General features: G+C 40.1%; 1 protein-coding gene across 5 annotated transcripts in view; it reads left to right on the forward strand.

Moving 5' to 3' along the window:
- Positions 1–11,260, forward strand: part of ASXL2 (ASXL transcriptional regulator 2) — a 116,480-nt gene extending 105,220 nt beyond the window's left edge. For all 5 annotated transcript variants that reach the window (XM_045844636.1, XM_045844637.1, XM_045844635.1 and 2 more), the window contains one exon: positions 820–11,260. In XM_045844636.1, the coding sequence (XP_045700592.1) occupies positions 820–3,294 (2,475 nt within the window). In that variant the 3' untranslated portion in view covers positions 3,295–11,260. The remainder of the gene's footprint in view (positions 1–819) is intronic.
- Positions 11,261–11,532: the final 272 nt, after the last annotated feature.

An 11,532-nucleotide genomic window follows, 5' to 3' on the forward strand; every position in this document is an offset into this window, starting at 1 on the left:
ATATTATTGACTTTATTTCCTATGCTGTATGTTATATATACCACAACTGTTTTGTAACTGCCAACCTGTACTTATCAATCCCTTTACCTTTTTCATGCAGTCTCCCACCTCTTCCCAGATATGGTATTTTATGATAGCAGTATTGGTGGCTTTAAACCTGATGATTCATCAGAACCTCACAGGATGCTTTTTAGAAAAGCATTGCCCCCCTAGGGGTTCTAATTTACAAATTTTGAGATAGGACTCAGAGCATATGTATTTTTCAAAAGCTCCACAGGTTAAGTAAGTTTGATGCCAGCCAGGGATGAGAATGACTGGTAAATACTATATACATTACATATGCACTCCCACTTGGGGACAGGCAGAAGGGGCATACATAGATTTTCCCCTATGACCTTGATAATAAAGTCTAGAAGTAGTAAAAGACAGTTGTATTTTATACTACTACTTTCTTTCTCTTTCTTCCTCCACATGCTCATTTGAAAATGCAGATGCCATAGAAAGGTTTATATCTTAAATGATAAGCAGTTGTGAGTAGTTGTGACATTAAGAGAGAGTTGAGAAGAAGTATGGGGATTTGAGGTGGTGGGAATGGGTGTTGAGGGAGAGAAGACTCTTCGGTATCAGAAGAGGAGGTGGAAGGAACCTAAAAAAAATTGTGTTGCCATCTGCATGATTTGGTCTCTTAGCAGAGACCTGCCATCTTCATCCCAGGTGTTGTAGTGTTCATCTTACTCTAAAAATGTAAGTGTTAATGAAGTTTTGCTATTCTTTTAAATGAAAACTAAGCCGTGTTGGTTTTCCCCCTACTTCTTTCAGATCCCGGTCTCCAGAATCTCCCCCATGCTGTTTCCTACATCGCAGGTCTCTCCCAGGGCTCGTTTTCCAGTCTCCATCACTAGTCCTAACAGAACAGGAGCCAGAACTCTTGCAGACATCAAAGCAAAAGCCCAGCTGGTCAAAGCACAGAGGGCAGCAGCTGCTGCTGCAGCCGCAGCTGCTGCAGCCGCCTCAGTTGGAGGGACCATTCCAGGACCTGGCCCAGGGGGTGGACAAGGTCCAGGAGAGAGTGGTGAAAGGAAAACTGCTAGAGGAGGGAGTCCAGACTCAGACAGAGTCAGAGAAACTGGAAAGGGTCCCACACTGGAACTGGCAGGAACTGGAAGCAGGGGAGGTACGAGAGAGCTTTTACCCTGTGGTTCAGAGACTCAGCCCCAATCTGAGACCAAGATCCCAGGCCAGGCACAGCCTCATAGTGTCTCTGGAGCACAACTACAGCAAACCCCCTCAGTGCCTCCAACATCTGCCATCATTGGAGCATGCACAAGTATCCCATCACCAGCTCACACTAATGCACCCCCACCAGCTTTAGGGAAATTGAATAATGAGAAACTGAATGCCATCAGGGCAGCATCCACAGCAGCCTCTCTTAGCCACCTCCAAGGGCCCAGTCATTGCAGGCAGGAGAAAGTACCTTCTACTCCAACAGGTCCTGCTCTAATCTCAGGTGCCTCGCCTGTTCATTTTGCAGCTGATGGCACAGTTGAGCCCAAAGCAGGTTCTAGTAAGAACACACCAAACTCTTCAGCCTCAGCAGAGACAGCTGCCAGGGCTTCAGTGGATATGACTTCCTCCCCTTTAACATCTTTATTAATAGCAGCCACTTTAGAAAAACTTTCTATACCCCAGGTCAGTGTAACTGTAGCACCTACTGGGTCAGTTCCATCCTCGAGCACTTTGCCAGCAGCATCTAGCCTTAAAACTCCAGGAACTTCTTCAAATATGAACGGACCCATTTCACGGCCAAGCTCCAGTATCCCTGCTAACAATCCATTGGTCACTCAGCTGCTCCAGGGCAAGGATGTTCCCATGGAGCAAATTCTGCCTAAACCGCTCACCAAAGTTGAAATGAAAACTGTTCCACTGACTGTAAAAGAGGATATAGGGATAGGAGCACCCACAGGCACCAACACCATACCAGAAAACAGCCCCAGAGAGGAAGTTCATGAGAGGCCTTCTCATCCAGCTCTACAGCAACTGGGTAAAACCTTACAAAATAAGCATCTCTCCCAGCTTCCCAGACCCCTTCAGCTCTTTTCAGGGAAGGATCTAAGAGACTCAAGCATTGATGCAAACCAAGAAGGACTCAGTAAAGCAACCCAAGATCAGATCCTTCAGACTCTTATCCAAAGTGTTCATATTCAGAGACAGAATGTTCTCTCATTTGTGCAGCCCTCCCAGTTCAACTTAACTCACTCAGGTTTCCCGTTAGAAGACATCTCCACAAGCCAGCGGTTCATGCTGGGTTTTGCTGGCAGAAGGACTTTGAAGCCTGCAATGGCAGGTCACTACTTACTTAACATTTCCACTTATGGCCGGGGCTCAGAGAGCTTTAGGAGGACCCATTCTGTAAACCCTGAAGACCGTTTTTGTTTAAGTAGCCCCACTGAGGCCTTGAAAATGGGATATCCAGACTGTAAAAATGCAACAGGAGATAGTAGCAGTGGCAGAGAAGATACTGATGAGGAAAGTACTGATGATGAGCAAGAATCTGTCATGGTGAAGAAGGAGGACCCGGCTTCCCAGAGTTCTGGCAAGTGTGAAGCAAGTTCAGGCCCCCCCGGTCGAGAAGCCCTGCCCACTGATTGTTTAGCTAAAAATAATGCGAAGGCAGAGACACTAGTGCATGAGCAAACCACTGTAGGCAAGGAGAATTATTTGTTCACTGGAGGCCAAACATTCGATGAAAAGACCCTCGCCAGAGATTTTATTCAAGCAGCGCAGAAGAAAATGGCTCATGCAGTGAGAGGTAAGACAATGCATAGCAGCCCTGAGCTTTTCAGTTCCACTGCTTTTCCTCCACCTGCAAACAGCCCCACCCATCAGCCTCTCCTTCTTCCACCACTGCAAACCCAAAAGCTGTATGGGAGCCCTACACAGATTGGGCCAAGCTACAGAGGCATGATCAATGTCTCCACCTCATCTGACATGGACCATAACTCTGCTGTACCGGGAATGCCTGACTGTACCCAGGTATCTAGCAACGTAAGTGATGTCATGTCCTTTTCCGTAACTGTCACTACCATCCCTGCTAGCCAAGCTATGAATCCTAGCAGCCATGGCCAGACCATTCCTGTTCAGGCATTTCCTGAAGAGAATAGCATAGAGGACACACCTTCAAAATGTTACTGCCGATTGAAAGCCATGATCATGTGCAAGGGGTGTGGAGCTTTCTGCCATGATGATTGTATTGGCCCTTCTAAACTGTGTGTCTCCTGCCTTGTTGTTCGATAAAGAGACTAGAAAGAGAACACGCTGTGAAGAAGGCAGGAAGGGAAGAGTTGACAAGGTGTGTTTTTTGTGTCCTTTTGGAATCACAGAAATAAGTGGATTTCAGTTGTCAAAAGACAAATGTTACTTAATCAGGAATACAGAGTGCAGATCTTACATTTTAGAGGAAGAGCACCTTGTATAGTAAGTCGAAGTCAAGCAAGACTTTGTGTAATTGTGACAAGTTTGCACTTACAAAATCATGTACATAAGTCACATTTTGTTTTAACATTTTTTCCCAAGTGTTTAGGTAATAATGTATTACTTTGAATTCAAATTTATGTTCTACTTCATGTGACTCAGAAAAGTTTAATGCCATGCATGGTGGAGGGAAGCTTGTCTCCCATCTGTACTTTCCTAAGAGGCTAGGAAGAGGAAGAAATGAACAAATGGTCTGGAGAAATCACCACTCATGCTGACTATGTCTGCCTGTAGGCTTTACATGGATTATTCAGCCTTTGCAAAATATGGATTCAGGGTTTGCTCAGTCACTTTACCTTAGATGCAACGTTCTCAAGTTCAAGTTTTTGATAAGGTATTAATTTCACAGCTAGTACTTCAGGCTCTGAAAGGCTCTGCCTTGGTTCTTGGCTTCCATAATCCAGTGCTGTTGCCAAGCACGCGCATGCCATTTGTGTGTCTCTGCTGTTCCTAATCCCACTACCCTGCCCTGAGATAGTGAATGTGGTCCATGAAGGGGATGCCTCTCTGGCCCCTCGTGTTACCATAGCCTGGGCAGGGCAACAGTTCCAGCAGTAATGTCCAAATTAGTCATGGGAGCTTACAAGCAGGTTTGAAATACTAGTATAAAATGAACAGGAAAGTGTTAGCAATAGGGTGATTTGAACTATGTGTTTTGTTGGGCCAGTGGAGTAAAGGTGCAGAAACCGAACATACAGAACTTTGGAAAAGGATTTTAACATTAGAAATAAGGTAGTCTCTTTTCTCTAAACCCGTTACCTAATGTTCTGTGGTCAGCTGTTGCTGTGGGTGGAAAAGCTCATTAATGCCACATTTGCCCATCCTGTTAAACCTGTTTTGACCTCCCACACATCTGAGGAGTATGGAGTAATCTTACGTTACTTTTAAGACATATATGCATAGACACACAGTAAAAGTCAGACTCCTTTCCTGTTTTAGAAATACATCCCCTGTTTGGGATTATTGCTGTCTATGCACTAGAAATTTCTAACGTAAAGGGGCTTCAGTGAATGGCTAAGGGAACATCTAGAAAGGAGAAAATTATCTCCAAAGCTTTGTTGTTTGTTCTTGTTTATTTTCTTTTTCCTTTTTTGTTGTGGTTTTAAGCCTGTATTTAGTGACTAAAGAATTTTTGAGTACATATGATTAAAGAACATTAAAATAAGTCTACAGTTTACCAGAACTTGCTATTATTAAACAATCGGGTATTGTCAGTGTGCATCATTCTGCATATTGATTTCAAGTGTGTAAAGTAAAAATTCTACTGTAACCTAGTACAGTCATAATTGTACTTAATATTCAGGATGTGATATTTACAACATTCAGAATAGTGTAAATTTTTTAAGTAAGCCACATTCCAGGTCAGGAGAAAGTAGACAGTAATCATCTTTGCTCTGCCCTCTCCTCCCCTCCTTCCTTGTTACACACTCTTTCAGTACTTTCAAACTCCATAAGAAACTCATTACTTCAAAATTTTTCTTTTTTCTTTTTTTGGTGGCCCAAAGCAAATAGAGGATTAATAGCTCTGTTCTTGTTTCAGCCAAGACAATATGGTGTTCTTATAAGTCCTCTTTTTCTTCCAGCACACACACATAGCTAAGAGAAACGAAAGCGGCAAGGATCCAGGGATAAAGTTTTTCTCCTTAACCAGGTTCCTCCTCAGCCAGGAATCAGTAAGAAATCGAAACCATGGTTCTGGTTTCCAAACTTTCAGTGCCCTGGGTAATTGAGGGGAGAGGTGCTAATTAAAACTTCCCATGCCCAGCTTCTGCACTCCCCACTTCAGTGGCAGGATTTAGGGCTGGTCTGCGTGCTGGAAGTTGTAGTTGTTGAGGGTTTTAGAACTGACCACATGCTGAACAGTTACAATTTCGATTGATTAAAGTGGCTTTTCTTCTTTGCATCTTTCCTGAATCTGAGGATGGATAGACTACACAGGAAAGGAGGAAAGGCATCAGGGATTTTCAAGTCCATTTAGAGAGCAAACCATATTGTGCCTGTTCATCTTGACCCAGGCTCTTGCAGATGGTCATAAGAGTTACTGCTCACTAGATTTTCTTCAAAAGTAATATAATGCCCAGCTAATAAAATAACTTGCATTTATGAATGCCCCTAAAATTGTCAGCTAGGTACACTGCCTCATTATTGACCAAATGAGAGAACAGTTAGGTTCTCTTGGGTTGGTGATAAATTGAATGCAGTCCATTTATCAATTTGTTTCACAACAGTGGTTTCAAGTGGAAAGCCATGAGCTGAGCAGGAAGAAAAAGTTACAAACTGACTCTTGAAAATAAGGCAGAAGGAACAAGAAAAGTATGGTACTCTGGTACCATTAAAGCAGTTTTTATCTTAGATTTTCAGAATTACTTTACCATTCAATTCAACCTAGTAAGTGCTGAGCTTATTTTTGTGGTACTAAATTGGCACTGTTTCTGGTCACTAGTCAGTCGGGTGTTGTGCCTGATGCTTCTGCCTCCGGGGTGTGCTTCAGTGCTTCCCCCGCAGGCTGCCTTGGGAGGCAGCATTAACAGGTGCATCGTCTCAGTCTCGCTTCTGACTGTTGTCAGTTGTGTAGTAGAGAAGGCTCCCTTAATCGTAAATCTCAAAGAATTTTGACCAACATTCTCTCTCCATCCAATTAAATACAAAATAAAGCCAAATAACCTGGAGTTGTTTGCTCTGCTTTTATTCCTTAACTCTTGTGCTCAAAATACTGAAGCTCCCTGTGGTATCCCATGTAACATTTTACACAATAAGGCCTGACTAATGGGTACTTTTTCTTGGTGTAGGGGAGGCATACTTTTATGGGCACACAGATGTAGTCATTCAGGAAATTATCTCAGATTTAAATAAATAGCCAAAGGAAGACCTCATTGCCTTCCAGGTGAAGGTATAAATTCATACATGTTAATGACCTGACAGTCATCATCGTAATTGCTTATTATTGCCATTTTCTGCCTTAGAGTCCTTTGAAAAACTTATGGGTGAAATGATTTGTTGTAATGAGGGGGTCTTTGGTCATTACACTGCTATTTATTTCTAGAACTCACTGTCAGTGAGCAGTGCCAGGGTTGTCTTACTCTCTCATCTAGGAGTTTGACTTCACGACAAGAAGGGAAAAGTCTCCCCGTTGCGTTACAACAGTGTGCTAAGTACAAAACTTGGCCAAGGGTAGTTTTCAGCTCCATTTATAGAATAGTCCAAAGAGACTGAGAAACATGATGATAGGCAGGGACCTTTCCTACCATGTTTCAATACCTACATACCTGTTGAAAGAAAACAATAGGTAAAACATTTCCTAAAGTTGAAGAGCTTCATAGATTCTTGGTTACTTTATTTTTTATTAATGCTTTACATTTGATACAACTATTAAAGATCAATTTTAAAAATAGCTTTCCAGTAATATATTTTAAGTAATATATATTTTAATATCTATGTAAAAAGTGACAGTGAAAAACTTTGAATTTCTCATGTATGGTCTGTTTAATGTAGGACCTCACTGTTAAGGCACAAATGATTTCAGAGGAAGTTACTCTAAAGATACTCAGATTTTTTTCGAAAAATGCAATAAGGGGGATAGTTTGGGAGTTTATTTTTATTTTAAAGGAAAATTGACTTATTTACCACAAGCTATTTTTTCCCCTTCTGGCTGTCAGGTTTGTACAGACTGGTTTGGTAAATGCTAAACTTTTGTGTCTTATTGCCTTTTTAAAGGAATTGTTAACGTTGGAACTGAGGGTATGTACAGAAAAGTTGGTGTCAACACCGTTTAAAAAGTCATATTTTTTCACAAATATAGAAAAAATCATTTTGCATAAGAATTTTAAGTATTTGCAATAAATATATGTATATAGATTGTATGTATTCATATATTCTTATTTTTCATTTTATTAAGTAAAAGATAATTAAAGTGAAAATAAAAATCTTGGAGTTTTTGGTGAATCTTGAGATCTCACATACATCTGAGAGCAGTGTGGGTAAGGGCCCTCAGTTGTTGCCTTAATTACCATTGGAAGATTTCCACAGGTTGTGTAGAAGGGAGTAAAATGGGTAATTTGGTGGTAAATCAGGGTAATGTATTTTTTTCAGAACTGTAGTAAAAATACTAAAGCCTCTTAATCTGTCCATCTGTGTTCACCCTTAAACTATCCTGTCTCCTAACCACTTAATGTCAGTAGGAATGTAAGACCAAAAACAAACAAAAAAAAGGATGGGTGCATTTTTTTTTTTAAATATGCTCATTGTTTGCTTCTAAAACAAAGAATGGTAAGAAAGTATCTCAGGGGAAAATAGATTTTTCTTTCTCCACACTGGTTAGTAATTCATTAACAAACATTCACTGCCAACACTTTCCAGGCCAAGCGATGTATAAAGAAATAATCTCATGAAGAAAATAGAATGCTTTCTGTTTGCCAGTTTTTCTCCAAGAAATTAATTTCATAGCCGGTTTTATGTCCCCAGTTGATCTGGAGAGGCAGACGAGCCAGCTGAACTTGGATTTTGGTCTGTCTCCCTAGTGGCAGGAAGGGCATTTATAAGAATGAGGACTGAGCCAGATGTCAGAAGATATTAATTGCCCATAGTCCCATAATCTGGAATCCTGATATCTAAGAGAAGTAATTTTGTGGTTGTAAATACTTGGTTTTGGGATATGGTTGAGGAAGCAAAGTGATACCTAGATAGTTTTTGGAAATAAAGATATGTAGCCCACTCTTTAAAAATGAATAAAACAGATTTGTTTGATGACGTGAAGGAAAGTAAGGTCAGAATTCCAAGAATGTTCTAATGACCCATGAAACTGACTGTTGTTTACCAGGTCACCCCAAAATTGCTTAGCTGTGGTTATTTTCACTGATACAGGCATATTTTGGAAGTTAATAAGGATACATAGAATGCTTTTAAACATGGCAGCCTTACTGTTTTTCAGAAATTGAAATTTCAAACATTGGGGTTGCCCGAAGACATTGAAGATACTTTAGCCAATCAAAAGAACAGAACTCTAAATCTTTACTGAAAATACACTATTTCTAAAGAAAATGTCTTAAGTCTCAGGGAACATCTGCATCCTCATAGTTTGTGTATGTAATAGGAATGAAGCTGAAATACTTGCGTGTGAACCACAATGACCATTTACACAGACACCTCCCCCACCCCATGTCTAGTACATATTTATCATTATTTAAATGGGCCTTCTACCTCACTGGAAGTAAAACTAATTCAGGTAATGACATAGGAGCCTAAAGGTAGAGTTGGTCTGCAGTTGAGTGAGAGAGCAATGTGCCAGAACACAGAGTTAGCATGGATTCCCAACTTGACTGACATTGCAGCCTTAGAAACTGTCCATTGCTTTTTGACAGTACATGACCACGAGAGGTCTTCAGAAATCAGATTTTGCATAATGTTTCTAGCTGCTTTTGTGCACAAACCACGCTAATTCATATATTTGTAGAACACTTGCTTGTGCTAAGCACTGCTGAAGTCCTGGTTATATGCAAAGGTAAACAAAAGCAGCTATGTAAATTATGAACAGTTTTGCTATCGTAGTAACCATACAGCATGTGTCCAGTTCAGGGCTCAAAGAGTAATACATGCTATGTACTTCCCACGGCATGTTGGAAATTTAAGTGTAAATGAGTTACGAAGTAGCATTTGGAACACAGTGAACCAGTGGCAAACCATGAAGAAAAGAAAGACGTTGCCCCTAGATGAGACGACAGTGTGGAAGTGAGGAGCCATGTTAATAAAATTTACCTTTTTGAGGAACTGTCATTGTAAGGTTTAGTTGTTGATAGAAACTTAAGCCTTTAGAGGTCTAAATTGATGAAAGAATCCGGCCGAAAGCAATACCTTTGAAGTAATTCCTGTCGGTGTGTCAGTAAAGATGCTTTTTCTTAACATTCAATGGACACTTCAGAATAACAAGTGGGTAAATAACCCCAAAGAAGCTAAAGGGGATAAAAAAAGCATACCTTGAGCTCAATCTGGTAGTTTGGTGAGAAGTTCATCCCTAAAGAGATGTTGCTTCTCTGTTTTTTCTCCATAATGGAGATAATTAGTATCCTTTTTTATTCTAATATTGTAGGGTTGGCTCATCCCCTCCCCCATCTCTTAAGTTATAAAGCTTGAATCAAAAGAGGCTTCCACAGAACCCTACCCCTGCTGTGGCATAAGTCTTAATTCTTACTTTAAGAATAATGTAGTCTCATCTCTGTCCAAGAAATAGGAGAGTGGATATCCTGTATTTTCCTAGTACTAGGTGACCTCAAATAGAAAATTGGTTTTCTTAAATAGAGACTGTATGAACTAAAGGAATCCTACCTCCATATAACTTTAAGGCTTAATCTTAAAAGGGAGTCTCCTGGAAAGATTTCCCTTTAATAGGAAGGATAGATTGAACCTGGAAGGGCCCCCAAGATGGTCAGCTGTGGAGATGGGATGGGAGTAGATAGTGGGTTCTCCCTGAAGAGTAACTTTAAACTTTGTCTTTTTGGTTCTTCAAACTCAAAGGAAATGATAGAGCATTTTAAAACACCTGATTTGCACCTTGACTGCAAACCTTGAGAATGCCTAGGGAAGAAGAAAGGTAAACTCAAGATTGGGTTTAAGCCAGATTTAAGTAAAGTGAAAAAAATTTTTTTTTTAATGTTTTGGGTTCCCATAAGGTAATGTTGAATTGCTGAGTGGAACATGGAATTTGATTTGAGGCATTTTGTGGGCTAAGTATGGTTTTTTATTGTAGTGGCAGCTTTAGCTGCTGATCGTGATTTCAGGTTGTGCGTCTGTCAAATGACTCAGACATTGGCTCATACATACTATTAACCCAACTTTAGTCAGCACTTAATTTTATTAACTTTAATCATGGGCCTTTTAAAATATTTAAAATTCAGATTAGCCCAGAAAGAAAACAATACATTAAAAATATCGCTTCAGAACTGTTTTACATCCAGTCTATGTTCTTCCTATGGAAAGTGTGGTACATCAAATTTTGTTTCTTGGGTCAGTTTTATTCAGAGACCAGTGTCAAATGTTTTCCGATACCTAGAGCTTGGGGATGATGGAGCTGGACTTTGATCCTGAGTCCACAGTTCTTCCTATTTTAGGTTTTCAGGCAGTAACAGTTTTTTTGAGTTTAGTAGTGGCCCCCGCTGAACCTTGATCAAATTACTGCACAAGCTTTAAATTAATGGAACGCTTCCTAAGTCTCAAATGTGGTTTCCCCTTTGTTTCCTTTTGTTTGATAGATTCTGGTTTAGAAAGAACCTAAATATTTGTTCTCTAATAATGAACTACTGATTGAAGGGCAACTTTGTTTTTAGAGATTTCATGAAAGATCTAGAATACATGACAAATGAAATTCTAGAAATTAAAACCTTCTTTTCCTAGCAGTAAGTGCTATGACCTATATTTTTAAACCCATCTTAATTCTGTGACTCACTGCATCTCACCTTAAGACTGTCACCAGCACCAAGAGAAATCAGAATGGAAGAAATGACCTTATGTTGGTCTTGTTCACTTTAAAATCTTTGTGCACGTAGGCCTTAGCACTTTGACAGAAGAAACTCTGCCTTTTAGCTCCTCACTATCGTCTTTATTCCTGTCACTTTTAGACTATTCTTTCATTGGTTGTATAAAACTACCTTCAGAATTGAATGTATGATGTTTCTGCACATGGACAACTGTATTTTATCTTAATGACTCATGTTGAATAAAGGCATACAGTTTTACTCTAGAGATTGTGCATTTTCTTTTCCAAAGAAACTAGACATGTTGAATGACTTACCTGCTTGTTGCACCTTCCCCTGCACCTGATGGCACAATTGTCCCTGGATTTGGCTACATTAGGATGCCACAGAGAGTGCCGGTCTTTTCAGGCAATGTTCAAGGATTAAAAGAACTCAATGTGAGCTAGAAAGAGGTATGTGTTTTAAAAATAAAAAGGAAGTTCATACTGCAAAGCTACAGAAGTGAAAACAGCATGGTAATGGGATAAATGCTGATACA

Source organism: Phyllostomus hastatus, unplaced genomic scaffold (genome assembly GCF_019186645.2).
Source record: "Phyllostomus hastatus isolate PE091 unplaced genomic scaffold, TTU_PhHast_1.1 phas_contig_402, whole genome shotgun sequence".
Taxonomy (NCBI): domain Eukaryota; kingdom Metazoa; phylum Chordata; class Mammalia; order Chiroptera; family Phyllostomidae; genus Phyllostomus; species Phyllostomus hastatus.